This window comes from Agelaius phoeniceus, chromosome 16 (assembly GCF_051311805.1).
Source record: "Agelaius phoeniceus isolate bAgePho1 chromosome 16, bAgePho1.hap1, whole genome shotgun sequence".
Classification (NCBI taxonomy): Eukaryota; Metazoa; Chordata; class Aves; order Passeriformes; family Icteridae; genus Agelaius; species Agelaius phoeniceus.
The window spans coordinates 6,786,478-6,807,584 of record NC_135280.1 but is presented as its reverse complement, the minus strand read 5'-3'; the positions used below and the strand labels follow the sequence as shown (position 1 = coordinate 6,807,584).

Here is a 21,107-nt window from a genome sequence, read left to right as displayed (position 1 = left end):
CCTGTGAAGTGCAAAAATCATCTGTCAAAGCAGAGGTACAACATTTCCACTGTTAATATCTCTTTGGCCTTTAATCCTATTTTTCTGGTTTGTGTGGGCACTGACAGTTAAGTTTCAATCAAACCTGGACAAATAGGATTTTTTCCTGCCCTACAGTCGGCTAGTCAGACAGCCAGTGGTTTTTTTCACACTGTTCAGAGACTCATTAGACCTTTGTTCAGACTGGCTAAGGCACAGCCAGAATGCAGAACCTGCTCTTTCATAGTCCACAATATTTTTCACAGGCTGAAGATTAAGGTTTTATAGGCAATATATTTTCCACTTTATTTGAAAATTTAATCTATGTAATTTGCAACTGAAAAATTTTGACATGCCTTAGAGAACGAAAACATTGGAGTGGGCTCTGTTTCACAAATGAATTAATTTAATGCCATTCAGTTAATGATACCTGAAATGTTGCTAAGCACTTAAATGCAAAGGACTGAAAATTTTAACACTGCATTATTACTATTTCAGTGTATGTTTTCTAATGAATACCCATTGGTCTGCAAAGAAAGAAATTTAGTTTGTGACATCATTTCCTGATGCATCTTGTGTAAAAGATACTGTGAAAACCAATTAAATGTAAAATTACCAGTGAATTTAGATATTAGATAATAGAAAGGTAGATAGGAATAACATCATTACAGTACTCAGTACTTGTATTTAATGTCAGTGGGGAGTTAGTTGAGTACTGTAAAACACACAGAAAATGGCCAATCACTTCTCCAAAGGTCTTGTCACCTCAAATGATGAAAAATAACAGATTAAACCAAAATGGAGCTGGGCAAGTGGCAGGAGGGGAAAGGTAAATCTGTTATGAGCATTAAAATCAAATAACATTATTAAGATCTACTTCACTTAAAATATGATTGCAGCCTTGCAAAATAGAGTTAGTACAGTGACAGGTAAATGCATCAGTGACAATAAAAATGTACAATTTTTTTGGCTGGTTAACTCTTCTCACACTCAAGTACCTCTGAGTGCAAATAACCTTTCCCGAGCCAGGGGATGAAATACCCCTCACAGGTCAATAGTGGAGCTGCTCTTGAAGCCCCAGATCTTCACAATCTCACTTTATCTGCTGTAAATGAATTAATTTCCAGATTCACTATCAAATCTGGCCCCAGGTGTTTAGTCTGAAGCACGGTGCAGCATCCTTTGCTGAAGTTATATAACCTCTATTTTGTAATCTTCCTGTGTCAGTCTTCTTCCATCTGTGCACATTCTAGTTTCTTGCAAAAACTACCTCCACAGACAAATGACTTTTTTTTTTTTCCCCTCAGCCTACCAGAACTTTTTGGATCTTCTCCATGTATCATTACTTTGTCACACTCATTAGAACTTGAAATGAAACCTATTGAGGTGACTTAACATCATCTCAGAACACCTGGTGCTTTGGCATTTCACGTGTCATGAGGGTCATGACATAATAGCATTTCTAATTGTCAGTCACAGAGCAAGGGACAGAAATAGGGAGTGGGGAGGGGAAATCCCTGGTGGGAGAGCTCAAGGTTATCACTCTGCTCCTGGCAGAACTGAGAAACAAAATCACCCACACGAAAGGCTGGGCTACTTCTATAGTAACGTTCTGTAATGGAAAGGCACAGAAAGATGTTCTGCCTTTTGTCCTGGATTTCTGATCTCTTGTATTTTTTTCTCTCTTCCTTTGTCACAAGGTGGGTACATTACATTCTATTCTGTGGATTCTAGCTCTAAGTCCAAGGGTGTATTTCTGTATTAAAAAATACAGTTAGTGTACCCTATGTCTGTGAGTGTGTGTGAGCATCTTGCACACACATGTAGAGGTATGAATGACTGGTACAAACATATATTTTTGTTTTATATAACCGTGTAATGGAAAGAAAAAAGACATCTCTAACAACACAGTGACAGTGATTGGTCTGGGGACACAATTTCCCAGCCAGCTACAGGGAAACCATTCACCTGCTACTGGACTTTAAAGTTTGCAGAACTGGAAAGATTTCAAAGGACTGCCTTAAGCTATTGCCTCTAGAAACCCCCCAAAGCATGGGCTGTAATAATTATCCACTCTGCAGTATTTGGAGGTGTAACAGGAGGCACTGAGACACCTGCAAGGGAGTGAATAGTTCCAGCTCCTGCTCTGAGAGCAATATTCCATGTGGGAAGTGGTGCTAATGGAGTCTGCAGAGAGGAAATGCTCTCATGTGCCACACAAACAAGTGTGATATGAGGGCTTTTCACAGTGGCCTCTCACTCTTCAAAAACACCAGATCTAACTGGACTTGGAATTTTGAAAAGAAAAGTGAGCAAAAAATATCCAGATCTGAACATGTAAAAGCATTTGATACATTGCAATATAGTTTGTATGTATGCAGACTTTAGCCGAATTCTGTGGTTTGTCTGGCTCTTGGAGTTGGACAAAATTCACACAATTTCAAGGAGATGTGCATTAATAACAACCAAGTAATAAAAGTGAAGCTCTCAGGGTTTGCTGTCCCCATAAGTAACCTATTCCACTTCTCAGATGTGCTGCTAAACCTGACATTTTGGGCTAAATGTCTGCAGGGTACAGGAAGGGAATAGGTGCTGCAGAGGCTGCCCTGCTGTCGTGCTGGCTGCTGAGCAGTGTCAGGGTGACAGGCAGCTTGTGAAGGCTCCTGTCCTGGCCTTCAGCCACCAGCAGCAGGTGGGAGTGCTGGAGGCTCTAAGCTCTCTTCTAAGTACCTGATGTGCTTTGAAAGTTCCTGCAGTGAAGCTCTCTGACAAAGTTCGTTTTTTTTCTGTGAGTTTTGTTGTCCTTCTGCTAGGAGGAAGATCATACAAATTAATGATTCTCAGAAAAGTGATGTGTCATTTAACTGATCTAGAGAAATCCTGAATTTATTCAGATCAATGGAAAAAATCCCGTTGGCTTAGAAGGAAATACATTTTTCATTTATGATTTTCACAGACCAGCCTAGAATATGGAAAGAAAAAGGGAGAATGTCTCTTAATAGTTGTTTCTTCTGATATTCTATTTTATATATAAAAACACTGTAAAATGGGAATATAAAGAACTCCTAAAGTGTGTTGAAAAAATCCTCATGCTGCAATACTCCTGGATGCTGTGACTTTTAATTTCTCCAGGCAAACCAGAGTTTCATATCTTTTCCTGTAACTGGTTAATTGCCTCTCTTCCTCCTACATTTCCTGGTACTAACATTTGCCAGGTACCAAGTTTCTGGGAACATGCTTAAAAATGTTGGAGTTCACTTTTGTGGCACACCTCTAATCAGTAGCTGGGGGACTTTTATGCAGTGAGAAGCAAATATTAAAGAATAAATGCAGAGTCAGATCATATCTGATTGTTTCAGCAAACAAATTAAGAAATTACAGAAAAAACTGCATAATTTCAGGCTTCATTGCTGGTGAACAGTAGTATAGGTAATAGAATAAATAGCTAAACTTGTGGTGGAAGAAGTGGATTGATACATTTTGACAGTGATACATACTTAAGGAATTACACAAATGAAATATTTAGTTTTTCACCTTTTGGAAGATGCAAATGGCAGCCCAAGTGGCATTTTCTTAGAAAGAAAAATGGAATAAATAAATTAATATAACCTAGCTGATATAAACACTGCTCTGATACAAATAATAAGCATTGAGTCCCATTGTGATGCACAGACATACAGGAATAGACAAATTTTGCCTGGTGTGAGTTTATAACCTGAGAAATGCCAAGGAGATGTAGAGAAATTTGCAAAACTGGAGAGCTGGCACTTTTGAAAATTTCTTTGGCCAGTTAAATGCTTAACTCCCATTACAGTAAGAGCTGAATTTCTAAGTCACCTATAAAAAGGACCTAAACCTGTATCTGTAGGTCTAGCTTAAGTCAGGCCTTTCAGATATTTTAGGTGAATAATTCACAGAAGATATCTGGATAATAATGAGTGGAAAACACCTGAAGTATCAAAAAAAAAAAAAAAAAAGACAATCTTTCATCTAAAGTCACTTGGACACTGCCTTTCATGTGCTTAAGCTACACCTTAAAAAGGAGGCACAGTCTCCTAATTTATTCAGAAGTTTTTGCAAAATTGTGTTAGTGACAGTGGCCAGACAGATGTGTGTTAACAAAGATCTGTGTCAGATGCCCTGAATTCCAGACCTTCCATCCTAAACACAAACCCTTTATATTATTGAGAATCCCAGTGCATTTTACACAGACACTGAAGTTCTGCTGTTAGACACTCCAGTTAGGCATCAAAGACAAAGAGCAGCTAGCATACAAGAGCTGCTTCCAAAGAGAATAAAGCCCTTTTGAAGGCAATAGAAACTGTCAAAGTTAAATTAAAAATTAAAAATCCATTCTGTGGGCTGCTGACACACTAGGCTGCCTGACAGCCACAGAGCCAGAAGTTTCAAAAACCTCTCAAATGCAACTGTAAGGTGCCTGTGCTCTCTGTGCTTCCCCCTCTAACCCAATCCACTTTTATCCTACAGTGAAATATCATCACAGTGCCTATGAACTGATCATTTTGGTCATAAGGAAAAAACCCCATTTTTATTTTAAAATATATCGAGTGATCAACTATTCAGCTAGCTTATGCTTCAGTATCTGATGTATTGATGTAAAAATGATAGACTTTCTCGGAATTTTAATGATTTATTATTTATGATAATGTACTGCTGCATGCCAGTCTCTCAGAATGAAGATTTATATGGCCTTCAACATGAAAAAAACACTGCCTACAGTCACAAGAAGTGTTTCAATAAATTATTACCTGTGTTAAATTTAGGTCTTAGAATCTGCAAGTAGGGTAAAGTGGGGTAATTAATGTTTTTTGGGTTCATAGAGTCATAGAATCTCCTGGGCTGGAAAGGACCCCAGGGGTGGTTGAAGTCCAGCTCCTGGCCCTGCACAGGACGGCCCTCAGAGTCCCCTCAACCCCACCTGGCCCTCAGAGCTTTGTGCAAATGCTCCTTGAGCTCTGCCAGGCTGCTGCTGTGACCATTGCCCTGTTCTGGTGCCAAACACCCTCTGGGGGAAATGTTTTTCCTGACATCCAGCCTGCCCCTCCCCGATCCTGCTCCAGCCATTGCCTTGGGTCCTGTCCCTGGCCACAGGGAGCAGAGGTTGGAGCTGCCCTCGGGGGGTGCTGGAGACCGCACTGAGGCATCCCCCGAGGCTTCCCCAGGCTGAACAGAGCAAGGCTGCTCAGCAGTTTCTCATACAACCTCCCCTGCAGGCCCTTCCCCATCCTCCAGGCCTCCTTTGGACACTCTCTATTAGTTTCATGTCTTTTTTAGATTGTGGTGTCCAAAAATGCACACAGGACTGGAGGTGAGGCCACACCAGAGCAGGGCAGGGCAATCACCTCCCTTTATTCTGAAAGCACTGAAGCACCCTAGCAAAATATTAAGGATATTAAGAAGCACCAGGGATAATACCTGTCTTTCCATGTGTCCTCCACATTTATACCCCGTTGTGTGGTAACTGACATTTCTGAGTGTCTTTATTGGGATTCTTTCCTGTTTTACTGACCTCCCCTGTCAAGAAGAAACAGTAGAGTAATAAAGGACAATACTTTTGTTGTCATGAGCAATTTACCATCATATACCTTACAGAACTCAGAAAGTCAGATGTTTATTGCTCGCTGCTGCTTGTGTTAACTCCTCAGCTTGTCTGAATAAGAGATCTTGACAAAAATCTATCTATAATTAAGCAAAACCTTCAAGCTATACATTGCCTGAATTTAAAAGGATGCAAAGCCTTTATCACTGTCATGCATTCAGTCAAAACCTGTTTGGGATCAGCTCTGAATTGTAAAGTGGGTTTTAAAATCAAAATCAGGAGTTTGAAGTTTATTTTGAAGTAATGTGAGGTTATTTGCCCAGGATGCCATCATAATTAATATTATAAAGGGTAGAATCAAGCTGTATAAAAGAAATTGACTACTGTTTTTCTACAGGCTAAATCCAACATTTTACAATTATTTTATTACTTTTTTCATACCGCTTCACGTGAAATCTGGGAGAAATGAGCTGAAATGCAATACAGATGGGACTGATTAATCTTACATGCAGAGCAATAATTCTGGTACATTATTCTGTGTAAGCTTTAATATTTCCTTGACCTGTGTGGACTGGAAAGCCCCCATGTTGACAGGTGAGATGTTCCTGGTGTGCTTGCATGGTGCTCCTCACTGCAGCACCCAGAATTTTAATGAGCCAGGTGATGAAGACACTGAAGCCAGGATGTGCTGTTGATTCTGATGGGAGTTAAATGTCTGCCCAGGCTTTAGTCAGAGCCTCTGCACTCGAGTGGGTACATTTCATTCATCCAGGAAGCAGCACAGTCTCCTGAGACCAGGTTTCCAGACAAAGGGAGCTCAGACAGAAATCGGAGCTTTGGTTGCATTTTGAACTCTGCGTGCCCCCGGTGTGCTCTCCCCTGAATGAGCAATGGGAGCTGCATCTCAGCCATGTGGCTGAGCAGTGCCTTTGACTCTGTGACTCTGAACAGGGCATTGCTAGAAGGCTTGAACAAACAAACTGGACTCCATGAAACCACCAGATTTAACTGTCCCTGTGGTTGGTACACACTCCTGGAAACTTGTTGATTCCTTATGTTACAAAGCAATTCTCGTGCTGATTGAAAAAAAAAAAAAGCTAAAATTATTTTCAATTGCATATTCTTTATTCTTATTATTTTTTATTTTAAAAGGTATGTATTTCCTAGTAGGAGCTACTTATCCTATAGTAAAATGTCTTTCATCTCCATATACCAACTTTCTAAAAATCTGAAGTTCTACTCAAAGATTAGGGAGTCCTAAGAGCAGCCTCTGCTGATGCATAAGGAAATTGTTTCTCAGTTTTTCCAGTCGAGTATGAGTTTCTATTGCATATCCACAAGAAGTTTGTAAGAACTGTTCAGTGTTTTTATGCCACTTGGAAAACATAAAAGCTTCACAGGTTATACATTTAAAGTAACTGAATAAGAGGATGAACATTAAAAACATTGGATGCCACAAACAATATAGCTGAAACCACAGTGGTCTTATGGTCCAAGAATAGAATTATGGTTCTCTAATGAGTAAGATGTCCGTGTCTCTTTCCCCTCCTTAATCAATGTGAATAGTGATGCACAGCTTGAACCGCTCCCGTTTTTCTGACGGCATTATCCTGTAGCTCAAAGAGCCGCTCCAGGCCGGCCCCGGGCTGCCGGGGGGAAGGGACAGGGACAGGGACAGTCCCTTTGCTCCGCACTGCTCGGATCACCCCGAGGCGCTGGGTCCGCTCCCGACCCGCTCAGTACCAGACAAGGCGGAGCGGGTTCGACAGGGAGCACAGAGGTGGACGGAGCCGAGCGCGGATTATCGCGGAGCGTGCTGCGGGGACAAGGGACAAGGGGCAAGGGCCAAGGGGTGTCACAGACACACGGCGGGAGCGTCAGCTGGGGACGGGCGATGGAGCGGCCCCGCCGCGGGTCCCGCTCCGGGAGCGCTCCCGACCCCGCGCCCGCCCGGCCCCGGCCCGGCTGACGTCACACAGCTCGCAGCCAACCAACGCGCGCGGCGCGAGTCGGGCCCCGCCCCCCGCGCCCTCGCTGTCCATAAAAGCCGCGGCCGGCGGCGGGCGTGGGACCGGCGTGAGGGGAGCGGGACGGGACGGACCGGACGGGGCGGCGGGACCCGCTCCTGGCACCGCGGCTCGGCCCCGGCCGCCCCGCCGAGCGGGCGCTCCGCTCGCCAGCCGGGATGCTGCTCGTGGCCACCGGGCTCCTGCTCGCCGTAGCTGCGGGCGGGCGGGGGTCGCCGGCCGCGGAGCAGGAGAGCCCGCCGGGCAGCCGCTTCGTGTGCACCTCGCTGCCGCTGGACGCCGCCGGCGCGGGCTGCCCGCTGCCCCCCGTGCCCATGCAGGGCGGCGCGCTGCCCCCCGAGGAGGAGCTGAAAGCCACGGTGCTGCAGCTGCGGGAGACCGTCCTGCAGCAGAAGGAGACCATCGGGAGCCAGCGGGAGGCCATCCGGGAGCTCACCGGGAAGCTGAGCCGCTGCGAGGGTGCCGACGGCAAGTCCGCCGCGGGGACGTGGAAGAACGAGGTGGGCAAGGGCAAGGACACGATGGGCGACCTGCCGCGGGACCCGGCGCTGGTCATCGAGCAGCTGAGCCGCACCATGCAGACCCTGAAGGACCGCCTGGAGAGCCTGGAGGTAGGGCCGGAGCCGCTTCACGTCCAGCGGGCACTTCGGGCACGAGTGGTGCCCTAAATCCCTCTGGAGATGGATCCAAACTGGCCCAGCCCGCGGGCGAGAGGCTCGGTTTGGCTTGTCGTGGTCTTGTGGTTATTTATCTCCTCTCTTTAATAGTAAATACCTAAGGGGCTGCTCTTGAATGTGTGCTCCCAATGCGTGGGGGGAGATTATGGTTTCCCGGCTTGTCACCAGCTTAGTTTCTGTATTAATAATGTGTAAATCTCCCTTTCTGGGGATGTGACTTCATGTGGTTTGAGGTACAAAGCTGACGTCTTGGGCAGTAAGACCTCGGCATATGGTGCTGAACAGAGCAGTGGTAATGAGGAGATTGTGTTGGGCAGATGGTGCAGATAAGATGATGCACTCAGGGCTGACACAGAATGAAAAGAACCCGACTCTGTGCGCCCCTGAACAGAAAGGGCATTTGGTCCAAGCCCACCGATAAGTGATTTCCATGAGCCCTTGGACAGTGCCCATGGTTTGAGTGCTGCTCATGCAAATGTCTCGTAGAGAGGATTCTCACAGGATTTGTGCTGGTGTTTTGCTTTTCACACCCCGAAAGCCTCACATGCGTGTTCCTGCTGTCCTCCAGTCAGTGCTGATGTGAGGATGGCGAGTAACTTCCGAAAGGCTGTTCTGTGAGTGCTGCTTTGCAAGTGCAGTTTTGAATGAGCTGATAGTATTCATTCCCTCCTTTTACCACTATTGCTGTCTTTCTGAAGCATTCTTTTTAGCGTTGTAGAAGAGAAACTCCTCTAGAATAACATGGTAGGTGGAAATGTTGTTTCTTTAGTATCGTTAAAGATACGAGTGCTGTTTGAGAGTGTGAGGTGCCTCTTTTTTCAGTTCAAATAAGAATACTTTCACTTGTTAGTACTTAGATTGATTTAAGGAATGTCTTACTGTGGCAAATCTGCTTTCAAAGTAGCTTAATTTTTAATCTAAAATGAAGTGATAGTTTTTCTGTTTACTTACATTGGCCATGTCACTAACAGTAAGTAAAGCAAAAATTGACCAATATGCCACATGTATCTGTACTAACAGAATTACATCAAACCTGCTCCCTACATTGATTTTATTGAACTTAAATGTATGAAAACTCTTTCATATTAAGTGCTAGAAGCCACTAACAAAAGTGCCCTTTACTTTCAGGACCTTTTTAGCTATAGTGCTGATACAAGCACTGACCATGACAAATGCTAAAAAGCAATACCTTTTCTATACTCGCTGGAGAGCTCCATGATCTTACTTCCCCGCTTTGAGCCGGGAGCATGCCTGCATTGCCCAGTTTCTGTGTCAGGAATGACAATGTTTCCCCTCTTGTTTTGCCCCGAAGCACCAGCTCCGAGCCAACGTGTCGTACGCAGCGCTGCCCGGTGACCTGCGGGAGATGCTGCAGCGCCGGCTCGGGGACCTGGAGCGGCAGCTCCTCAGCAAGGTGGCCGAGCTGGAGGATGAGAAATCTCTGCTGCACAACGAGACCTCAGCCCACCGGCAGAAGACAGAGACGGCCCTGAATGCATTGCTAGAAAGAGTGTCTGAACTGGAGAAAGGTAATTGCTTGGAATCAAAGTGCTTCTCCATCCTGATTAATTTTGTTCACTCCTTCCTTCCAGAGCAGTAGACTAAATGTGAGCCTTGAGGGAAAGGCACTGAGGTACTGGACTAAATAGTAGGTGACAGTGCAAATACTTGGATTCTCCCTTTTCTTTTATCTCAGGCTTCTTGCTTGACAGGCAGTTGCCTGGCTTTGGCTTCCTGTCTCTTAATTTGGGGTGTGTGGGTGGCTAGGATGAAGCTCTTAGTGTTTGTGGGATGGAAAGATCTGTAAGGAGGCAAGTGGAGATAGGAATAAGTATGGCATGGGTGTAAATAGCTACATAATGTCAAGCATACATCTGAGTAGAGCTGCCTTTATTTGGACTGGGAGTCATATGGGCTAAATTTAATTAGCACAACTACCTTTGATGTAATGAATGGCATTTTAGACCAGCTTTGTTTCCTGCTGCTTTGGAAGTACTGATGGTGCCCTTTCCTTTTGTTACTGGTTATGACTTTGGGTAACTGCAGCTACCTGAATTATGCTCTATTCTAAGCTTACAGCCTTCAGAGTTTACAGTAGATTACACATGGCCCACTGGGGATACTCTCATAATCCTAGTCATTCATTCTGATTCTTGCCTTAATTATTACTGAGACCTCTCTGCTTGAGTGGAATCTGTTTATTTGAATTAAAAATGTCTGTAAGCACAGAACTCTTTCTGTATTGACTGTATACATGCACAGAGTGGACTGCAGAGGGCTGGAGTTGCAGTAGATCTCCCTGCCCAATCCTTAAGTGATTTTCCAAGGTGAATAACTCTCTGCTTAAAAGCAGCTTAATGGACAAGCCTTCCAAATGGTGCAAACGTGCATATCTCATGAGTTTAGAAATGCAGCCTAATGGACTTGTGTGTAATACTGTATCTATTCTTCTCAAAAGAGTGAAGGAGGGGAGAAGAGAAGGAGGAAGATGATTTTCTACTGGCTCTGTCTTTTAGTATTTCCTGAGACCCAAGATAAAGCCCAACCTGCAACTAAAGTTATGGAGAATTAGTGGCCTGTTAATGTCTTATGAGTCAAGTATAGACAGTCCTTGTCTCTGAAAGATGTGACTCATATCAGAAGGAGAGAGTGGTGGGAGAACAAGAATGTGTAATTCAGCTAGGCTAAAAATAACCTGTTCCCACCTTTATTTTTTTTGTGTGGGGAGCTGAGGGCTGTCTTAAGTCTCTGGGGAAGTGAAGAATTTGGGACAAGAACCAAGATACAGCCTTTCTTTTACTTGTGTAATTTGCTATTACTGTACAGCTTAGCTGTTCTGGTTCCTCTGTCAAATCAAAGTGAGGGTAATAATCATGAAAGAACTTTTTTTTTGTATTTTAAATACAGACAATAATTGATCTGGTCTCATTTGAAAATAGTATTTCTGTTGTGCTTTTATTTAAAATGCAGTATTGTTTAGCAATTCTTCTCTACAACTAACTAAAGTGTCATTAGCTCCTCATTGCCCTGAGACTAAATAGAGGGGAAAAAAACAACTTTATGAGCTAACACTGTAAGCCTTGGATTTTATCTGTAGTTGGGACAGCTGCTTTAGTTACCAGTGGGGCAGAAGAGTTTAAACTTCTACAGCTGTTGTGGTCCCCAAAGTTTTCTGTTAATTTTTTCAGTGGTTGTCTCCATTGACAGCAGAAGAGGATGCAGTAGAAAAAGCAGGAGGTTTAATCCTGCAAATAGTGGTGCCTGGACTTCAGTGTGACTCCCAGCTTTGCTGGAGGAACAAACAGATCATTTATTACATCTAAACTGATTTTCCCTATCTCTGAAAGGGATTAACAATATTTATGCCCATCTAGCCCAAAAATGATTGCTCTTTTCAAGAGGGATGTTTCTGTTTTCCCCATGGGAGATTGGTTGTAGCAGCCTAATGGAGGCTGTTCAGGATTATCCCTAAGACCCTGGTGTTTATTTGCTTACCATTCAGAACATTTCAGGTCTCTAAGGTTCCTCATGACAGATTCAAGCCAAAGAGAAGCTTTTTCTTCTCCCACCCCCTCATTCTGTGAAAAATGCAGCCAAAACACTTCAGTTGCTTTTGAGAAGGGGAAATGAGAGAAAGCCAATGATTTAAGAAATGCATATGAGAATTGTGACAATCTTTTGTGACAACAGCTTTTCATTTGGACTGGAGTGTGAAGTTTGGCAAGAGGATTGAATTTGTTTCAGGAATGTGAGCAAAGGAAATGAGGGAGACTCAGAAGAACAGGCTGCTAAAAAGTTGAGGGTGACCTTACTACAGAACTGTGGGGTTCAATTTGTGGCACAATGTGGGATTTATTTCTTAATACTGCTAGAAAATTACTTATGAGCATCTAAATCAACTGTATGATACAGAGTATTGCAACTTCATAAAGTTTTGGTCTTTAGGGTTCTCAATTTTGTAAGCATGTCTAAAATATCTCACTGGTTTTTACCACTTTTTTAGAAAAAGCTAAATAATAATTTCTGCTTTTATAGTAAATCAAGTGGCTAATCTTCCTATAGTTCATAGCTTGATATTGCATTTTTAATTCAGATCGCTTTGAACTTTTCAGATCTTGTCCTGTTCAGTTGATGGGGCAGAAATCAGTTCTGCTGAATGTAGCTACTTTCTGGACTATGTCAGTGTAGTCTTATTTCAGATTTGCTGCTCAAAATGTGTTAATGTGTGTTAGCCTGAGATCTTAACACAGAGATACTGCTTGTGTAGCAGGAGCAGGGAAGAAATCCTGGTTGTGAAGCACTGTGGTGCTTTAATAATGAGCATAGCAGAGAATCCATTGTACTGACAGTAAATGTCTTCAACCAGTTTGAATTGTTTGAAACAGGGAGGCCTCCAGCCATGAACTAGGCAATGAAGGAGATTGTCTACCATCTATTCTTTTGCTCTAAATGAGCAGAAATAAACAAAATAATCATCACAATGTGGATAAAACCTATTTGCATTTTTGTGTGCAGCAAAATCAACATTCAGTAAACACTACTTCAATATACTTCTTTTTCCTGTATCTCTAAAGTGATAAAAGCCAGAAATTCTCAATATCAATTGTGTCTTAGCCTGAATGATCAATGCCTTGTTTTGCTCCCTGTTAAGGTTTTTCTCCTCCATCTGATTCTAGGTACCAGTGCATTTAAGTCACCTGATGAGTTCAAGGTCTCCCTGCCTCTCCGCACCAATTACCTGTATGGCAAGATCAAGAAGACCCTGCCAGAGCTCTATGCTTTCACTGTGTGCTTGTGGCTGAGGTCAAGTGCTTCTCCTGGCATTGGCACTCCATTCTCATATGCTGTTCCTGGGCAAGCCAATGAGATTGTCCTCATAGAATGGGGGAATAATCCAATTGAACTGCTAATTAATGATAAGGTGAGATTTGATGAGCTCTTTGTTCTCAGTGTAACCAGAACAGGGCCTGACCCCTTCCCTCCCTCTGAGAGAAGCCTTTGAGGTGCTGCTGTCTGCTTCTCTGCTGTCCACTTGCTGATTGCAAGTCCATAAAAGCACTTGAAACAGAAGTTAAATTGTTCAGATATTTGTGTGTTGAGACCGAGCAACTTTACATTACATGTGCACACACTTATGTTGTCTGAAGTTACAAGCAGGTCTTGGCTTCTTGGGTTTTTTGTTTTTTGTTTTATGAAACACAAGCAAAATTTGAAGCCACAGCATTGTAAGACCTGTGAGTTCTAAGCCAGTTGCAGTATCTCTATCTTTCTAATTGTAGAAGTTACAAATGTTAAATGAGTTCTTCTTTTGCAGAAGACAGAAAGCAAAAGGCTCTCCACATAATGGTCTGGTTTTGTTATGCTCAGTGACTGAACATCAGTTTAAATACAATTTTTCAGACTTCAGATACAGCTGCTTCATACCATTGATGGTTTCTGACAAGCTTGAAGAAAACATTGAAACTTGTCATTAAACCAGTATAACCAGTATCCTTTCTCCCCACCTTCAGTTAGGTTTCCTGGTAGCTCACTGCTCTCTGAGGGATCAGGTGTTTGCTACACAACTCAGGTGGTTCATCTTGTGGCTCATTATGGACTTTTAACAGTCCTATCATCCTCCCAGATCAATAACCAATTATTTTTAATGGTTTGTGGAAGAGAAGCAAACTTGAGTCTCCTTATGTCTGTAATATCAATATTCTGTGAGGCTTTTATTTCTTCCACATCACAGCTGCTCCATAGCCCACTGCACTTGTGCCTTGATGTTGACCTGAGAAGGTTTTCAGATCAGACTCCTAAAGGAGCAGAATTCCTCCTTCTTGTGAGCCTAGGGAGCAGTTCCCACAAGTTTTCCTGGTAGCAGACAGATCCATTTGTTCAAGTTGTTAGTGCAGATGGTGCTGGCAAACCCCAGATTTTGAGAGGAACTTAACATGAGCACTGGATGGAATCTCACTAAGCACCGAGATTTAACAACAAATGCCACAGATGAATGTGCAGGATGGGGGTTGGTCTCTTCTCCCAAGTAACAGGCAACAGAAAAAGAGGAAATGGCCCCAGGTTGTGCCAGGGGAGGTTCTAATTGGATATGAGGAGAAACTTTTTCCCTGAGAGGGTGGCAAAGCACTGGAACAGGCTGCACAGGGCAGGGGTGGAGTCACCATCCCTGCAGGTGTAGATGTGGCCTTGGCAGTGCTGGGTGATCTTGGAGGGATGTTCCAACATAAATAATTTTATGATTCTGTGGAATCCTACAAAGCAGGATGTGGGCTAACTCTTGCCTCTATAAAGCTTTTGCTTTTGAGGACACAGTAAATACTGTTCCTCTTTACTTGTTGGGCTTGAACTGCTAAATTTGGGTTGCTACATGCATTTTTCTGGTGTTTGTAGGTTGCTCAGCTCCCTCTCTTCATCAGTGATGGAAAATGGCATCATATCTGCATAACATGGACAACCAGAGATGGAATGTGGGAAGCTTTTCAGGATGGAGAGAAGCTTGGCACTGGGGAGAATCTTGCTCCTTGGCATCCAATTAAACCTGGAGGTGTCTTGATCCTGGGTCAGGAGCAGGTGAGTGAATGACAGGGTGTTCCAGGGTTAAACAAAATCAAAACTTCCCAAACAAACAAGAGCTGTGAGAATTTCTCTGTTAAACACTTGGTCCTGTTGTATACACTGCATCAGAAAGACTGGAAGAAGGCAACAAATAATGAAATCACACATTGGTATATTTGTTTCACTTATTAAATATTCAGAATATTCATGTTGGGGTTAAGAATAAGTAATTTTAGAATATTGAAAAAAAACCCAGAGGATTTTGAATCTAGAGAGGATCTTGCCTTTCTAGTTAACATCTCATAAGTCATGAATTGTGTGGCTCCTGGCTTCACATTATTTCCCTACTTACATCATACATTTACTAAAAAAAGCAAATATTGTAACAAGTAGCAGGAAATAGCCTTTCTTCAGGATTCCCAGGTTCACAGTTGGAGCAATGAAAAATTAGTTGTGTGTGTATATTGATTTTAGTAGATACTTATCCATGGCAGAAATGACAGAATGGCAAGTTCAGTATCCTGGTGCACTCTGCAGAACTCACTGCTGAGTGTCTGCAGCTTTCCTTTATCTCTGCCTGCACTGTGCTGGCTTCTGTCCTCTGCTATCAGTTCCAAGTCAGTGGAATGACTGGATTCACTCAAAAATGAGTGATTTCTGTCCTTGGGTAGTGAGTAGAGCAAGAAAACACTTCTAGGCTCATGCAGTGGCAGTTTGAATCACTCATTTAGACCAGACAAGGCCTGGGTATTTGGATCCAAAGCTCACATCTCCCAGTGCCTGCAGACAATTGGGCAAGGGCTGCACTTATGGTTTAATCCATGGCCATAAAGCTTTCAGGGCCACCTTACCCATCCCTGCAGCTCTTGCTGGAGTTCTCCTGTGCTAAGCTTGCACAGTGGCTCTCAAATGAGCCTCAAAGTTTAAAGCTGCCTTCCTGCTCTGCTGCTCCAGGGCAAGGTTGGTTCTGTGCAGCCTTTTTGTGGTGTTTTGCAGTCACCACTGTTTGCCCTCAGCTGCTGTGCCACAATTCAGGTTGGAGCTTGTCACTGAATGCCTTGTTCCATGTAGCCCTTGTGAAAACTCGAATTTGTTCACCTCTGTGACCAAACTCTGCACCCCTCTCTAGCAGTGGGGCTGGGTGGGGAGGAACGTCAAGTTTGAAAAGGTTATTTTGGTGTTTTCTTCATCTAATCCTAACTCTCATGTGCCTAAAGGACACAGTAGGAGGAAGATTTGATGCAACTCAAGCCTTTGTTGGGGAGATGAGCCAGTTCAATATATGGGACAGGGTCTTAAGAGCTGAAGACATCATGAATATTGCCAACTGCTCCATCAACATGCCTGGCAACATCATCCCCTGGGTAGATAACAACGTGGATGTGTTTGGAGGTGCTACTAAATGGCCTGTGGAGACGTGTGAGGAGCGTCTGCTTGACTTGTAGCTGTGATCACTCCCCATCCAAGTGCCCCCTTTAGTAGGACAATCTTCTGTGCAATCTAAAGCACTTATTTTTCTCCTTGCCCTTCCCCAGTCTTAACTTCTTGATAGAATAAAAAAAAAAAAAACTGAGTAAACTGCCTCAATGCAAAGATAGCTGCTAGTTTGGGGCATTGAGCCTGGCTATGAAAGGAGCACTTCTTGACCAGAGCAGCCCTTGCTTTCTTATGGCCTGATCCAAAAATGTGCTTTGGCCTGCAGAACCCTTTTGGTTGGGCCTGAGCTTAGACCATCAGCTCTTCTGCAGGGAGGGAGAACAGTGTGCACACTTCACTCTCATGTTCCTGAGAATGTGCAGTGCTGACAGCACCAGGAGTAACAGACTAAATGTGAACCCTTCCTTCCAGTCTATTGTCTCCTCTTCAAAATAAAGCCATTCTTTTTTTAGCCCTTTTTTAAAATAAAAATCACTTAATCCTTACACTGCAGTGGTTATGGTGCAGCTATGGGTAGGGCAGAACAGCCACTGTCTGAGTGCAAGGCTTTTGCTTCTTAATTTGCAGATTAAAAATCCTTATTTTATGATCAAGCGGTGACGTATTGGAGACACATTGTACCAGTTCAATTTGGGGAAAGGGCTGTTGAATCAGCACAGCTCCATTGGGGCAGGGGTGCTTCAGGTGAGGTTCTGTCCCAAAGCCTGTCCTTTGCTAGCCAGGATCCCAGCATAGGTGGGTGGATCAAAGATTGTACTTGTATTTTCTGTAGGCTGAATGTCCTGAATTCCTAGTGACCTGGCTTGTACACTTTTCTCTATTGTTTCTCTTGCTTCAGTCAATGTCTTTATTTTTTTAAATATACAAGCTGTGATTAAGTGAATTTCCATTTTGTTTTGCTTTGAAAGGCCTTTTTATGAGCAAGTGCCAAAGTTCAGTTTCTGCTTGCTGAGAGTTGGTATCTATTTTTCCAGCATAAAAGTCTTCTGCACTGGTTTATATGTTATTATAATGGTCCTATGTAATATGAAAATGTGCTGCTTTTTCAATTCTTGTTGACTGTCTCTTCTGTAAGCACTGGGCTGACTACTCTATTTTTTTATCATTTTCTCTCAATATTTTGCAAACAATGTTGCTGTTTCCTTGGCGTTGATGTGAATTCTTGGTTTGTGGCTCGCAGATAGCAAATGCACTGTACTGGGAAAGAGTTAATACTTTTGTTATTTAAAAGAAAAAGGATTTAAAGGGGGGGAGGGGGAATTTATAAAGCTAAATATCATATTTTATTTTTCATATGTTTGAATTGTAAGAATAATATGGTGACAGTCCCATTTGTAGGGTAAAGTTACATATTTCCATGAATATGTAGTATGCTGTTCTTAAAAGAAAATTCTTATAATGAACTTTTAATTAAAATGCACTGTAAAATGAGTCTCTTAATTCTTTTATAGCCACACAAGACACTGAATATTCTCTTTCATAGCTTCTGTGAGTTCACCCACTGTCTCTCTATACTGGTAGAAGGACAGTCTTGTAAGAAGTTTTCTTTATTCCCTAAATGTGTCAAATTTATTTCTTAAATGCATCAAGTGTTCCTGTCATGATTGGCTTTAAAATAAACACCCACACCCTCCATCCTCAGCCTACAGCAGTGCTTTCCCTGCCCCAAGGAAAAAACAAACACAAAACTCACTTCATGTCAAAAGAATTTGTGTTGTGAGGTGAGGAAAAGTGCAAAATTCTCATCTCCCATGGGCTGGTGCCCAGAAGAGGCATCAGCCCTGCAGTCAATGCACCTTTATTTATCTGTTTTTTCAAAAGAGGCTGGAGGGGCTGAGCTGTGGGGTTTTACATATTTCACCCTTTTCTTAAGAGGGGCAACAGTGAAACCGTCCTGGAGCCCGTGTGGGTGGTGGGATCTGCTGCTTTATTGATTTTATTGAATACCACCACCAGTGTTTGAGTTCAGTGCTTGGGTGAGGGAGGGCCTTACACATCTCTTGGCCACCTTGCTCTTTATTCAGAGTTATTTAAACACTCACAGCCTTTAGCCACATGCACCTGAGTAAGGAGCCCCACCCCCATGGGAAGGTGTTAATGGTGGGGGCTGTACTTTGTTGGGTTGGGTTGGTTTTTAGTTATTAAATAATTCAGATGGGAGGGATTTTGGGGGAAGGTTTTGGTTTGTTGGGGTTTTTGTGGACACTGACTCTTCAGGAAAAGCCAAAGGTAAATATTTCATTATTTTTTAATACCTATACATGTATTTACACACATACATATTATTCTTTCTTTTGTGCAATAGTGCTTTTTCATTAAGAAGAAAAGATGTGTTGACTATTGTACCTTTATCTGTTATTCTGCTGCTCCACATCCTGGGAGTCACATGTTTTATATGAATATATAAGCAGATGGCAAAACAGGAGTAAATATTACCACATTCCAGCATCCATATTGTTTATGGAGTGTGGAGCTGACAGCACAACCTTCAGATCCCAAACTGCTCTGAATGCACAGAAGTAATAACTTATGGAAAGAGTGGCAGCACTTGGAACACGTACTAGTGCAGATTTCTAGAAAATGTGTTTTTATTTAAAAGCAGGCAGAGCTGGGGCTCCTAAAAGCAATATCAGTGATCCCAGCAAGCCAAGGTGCTGGGACCTGTGAGTGGCCAGGGCTGCAGGTGCCTGCTTGGCTGGGAGTGCTCCTCAGTCTCTGTTCTGCACCATCCTCTCTGTGCATCCCTGCTGCCCTGGCTGCTGGCTGACAGCAAGTTGAGCATTTGGTGTGTTTAAATCCAGTCTAATTTCTTCACAGACAAGTGGTTTGCCTATGTGCCTGGCCACAGTCACCTCATGTGTTTTGAGTCATCTTGATGGCTCCAGGTGCACAGCTGCTGGCTGTAGGTGAGGGGAGCAGGATCACCTCTGCCTCTGGGATCCCCTGCACACATGGGAGAACAACTCCTGCATCCAGGTGGCTTTTGGCTGAGCTGCACTTGCTCCCTGAAATGCTGGTTTAGGTCTCAGAAATGCAGAGAAGACCAGCAAAGCTCTACCTGTAGGGGGATAGAGTATAAGAAAATAAAGATAGTGTGGAAAGTAATCTCACCCCTAAGGAGTTGCAGCTGGGCCTGACTTAAAGTCAGGCCCAAAGTCAGGATCAGGCCTGACTTTAATAGGCCACAGCTGTGACCAATGAGAAGAAGATGCCATAAAAGAGTGGGGTGGGCTGGGTGAGAAGGGAACTGGAGTCAGTGGCTGCTTTGGGAAGAAGAAAGAGTCAGTGCTCTGAGGAGCTGCCCATGAGAAACACCAAGAAGGTCTGGAACTTTTGTGATAAGGAGACAACAGCATGGAAGCCCTGCAATAAGATAACAACATCTACCTCCATTTTACACACATTTCCCAAGTGAGTGAATACCTGGGACTGCCAGGGAGAAGCTGATTCTGTTTTGCTTCAGAGATCTGATTCCCTCAGGCCTTTCCCAAAGGTGAGAAGCAGGTCAGTAGTGAGGCTGCTGTGTTGTTTTATGTGTTTAAAGCTGGCAATTTCTCAATCAGGGTAGTGGTTGTTCTAAAAGAATGCTGCTGTAACTATAGGCTAGATTTATTTCTTCTTTGCTAATGGCACCTGACTCTGTGTAAGGACTCTTTATCCAGCTGACTTTAGTTACCCAGGTTGGGAGGGAAGATCAGCCTCCTTCTATTGCATCCCCCTGAATCCTGCTAGGAGTGCAGGAACCTAAAAAGAGACACTGCTCTGGCTGAGGCTTCTGCCACAGGTGATGATCCCTTGATGCTGCTTAGAAATCTGAGGCAAGATACAGCAAGGGCCCTGCTGATGGAGAGAGTCAGGCACTGCCAAACCCCTCCAGCAATGAAAGGTCTCTCCTTTGAGCCAGGGAATTGGGGTGGGGGTTGAAGGTGATGTGGGATTTTTCCAGAGATCTTTCGCCAAAAGGTCTCTGGATCCTTTTTACCCCTTCACAAAGAGAAAGTTGGACCTTGAGAATGTTCATGGTTAGCTGTGAGGCTTAAATAATACATGAGTTTTTCAGAGCTAAAACTCTTCTGGAAAGAATGGAATTAATTGCCCCCCTGGCTGTAGCAGTTTCTAAAAGGCTGCACTTAGAAAAGTATAAATTTGCACAAGGAGTTCAGGGGGCCTTTTCTTCCTCCACAGGAGGGCTGGGCTGATGCTTTGGCAAAGCTTCAAAGACAGAAGCTCCCTGATGGCTCGATGCCAGTGAGAGCAATTGTTTTGTTTATGGAGGATGCTTTGGTGTTTGCCCTGTGCTGGCTCCCAGGCAGTTCAGCTCCTGGCACTGCTGCTCCCAGGGGCTGTGCCACAGGAGGATGCTGAGTCTTTGTGGTACCCACTGGTCCCTTCAGCCTTCCTGAGGCTCAGGGGCAGAGCTGGGCTGCCTGGAGCCTCTGTGGCTCTGGGTGTGCTTCCCTTCTGTGCTAAAAGGAGTTTGCAAGAGGCTTGTCCTGGTTTTTGTGTCACCAAGCTGTTCCCAGCAGCAGTTCTGGGGTGCTTTTTAAGAATAAGTACTGAGAAAAGTAACAATGGAATTTCTTAGGAGGATTTTGGTGATTTTTAAGGTAATAGATGCTCTTTTACATTTTTCTCTTTTAAAACACTTAAACCAGCTCATGAGTAACTTTAAATCCTTATGCTCCTGTAACAGAGCTCATCACCCAGGCTTATCTCCACTCCTGGAGATTGCTCTGCTGACCTCTCCAGATGACAGAAAACCTCTTTAAAGGGCAACCTCATTTAGTAAAACAGGATCTTAAAACTTCTGGGTAACAGCACTAGCTAAGCAGG

At 43.5% G+C, this 21,107-nt stretch overlaps 1 protein-coding gene across 1 annotated transcript; it reads left to right on the top strand.

The window, feature by feature from the left end:
- The first annotated feature begins 7,630 nt into the window (after positions 1-7,630).
- Positions 7,631-17,705, top strand: NPTX2 (neuronal pentraxin 2). Its single transcript, XM_054643646.2, has 5 exons — positions 7,631-8,216; positions 9,595-9,811; positions 12,959-13,203; positions 14,673-14,852; positions 16,055-17,705. Exons 1-5 carry the CDS (start codon positions 7,764-7,766, stop codon positions 16,280-16,282), a joined length of 1,323 nt encoding a protein of 440 aa, XP_054499621.2. The 5' UTR covers positions 7,631-7,763; the 3' UTR covers positions 16,283-17,705.
- The last annotated feature ends 3,402 nt before the right edge of the window (positions 17,706-21,107 follow it).

Excerpts from the sequence above, each read along its gene's own strand:
- NPTX2 (XM_054643646.2), top strand. The coding sequence starts at position 7,764 with ATGCTGCTCGTGGCCACCGGGCTCCTGCTCGCCGTAGCTGCGGGCGGG. Across the intron at positions 8,217-9,594 it reads ACCGCCTGGAGAGCCTGGAG|CACCAGCTCCGAGCCAACGT; the intron begins GTAGGGCCGGAG and ends TTTGCCCCGAAG. Across the intron at positions 14,853-16,054 it reads TGATCCTGGGTCAGGAGCAG|GACACAGTAGGAGGAAGATT; the intron begins GTGAGTGAATGA and ends ATGTGCCTAAAG.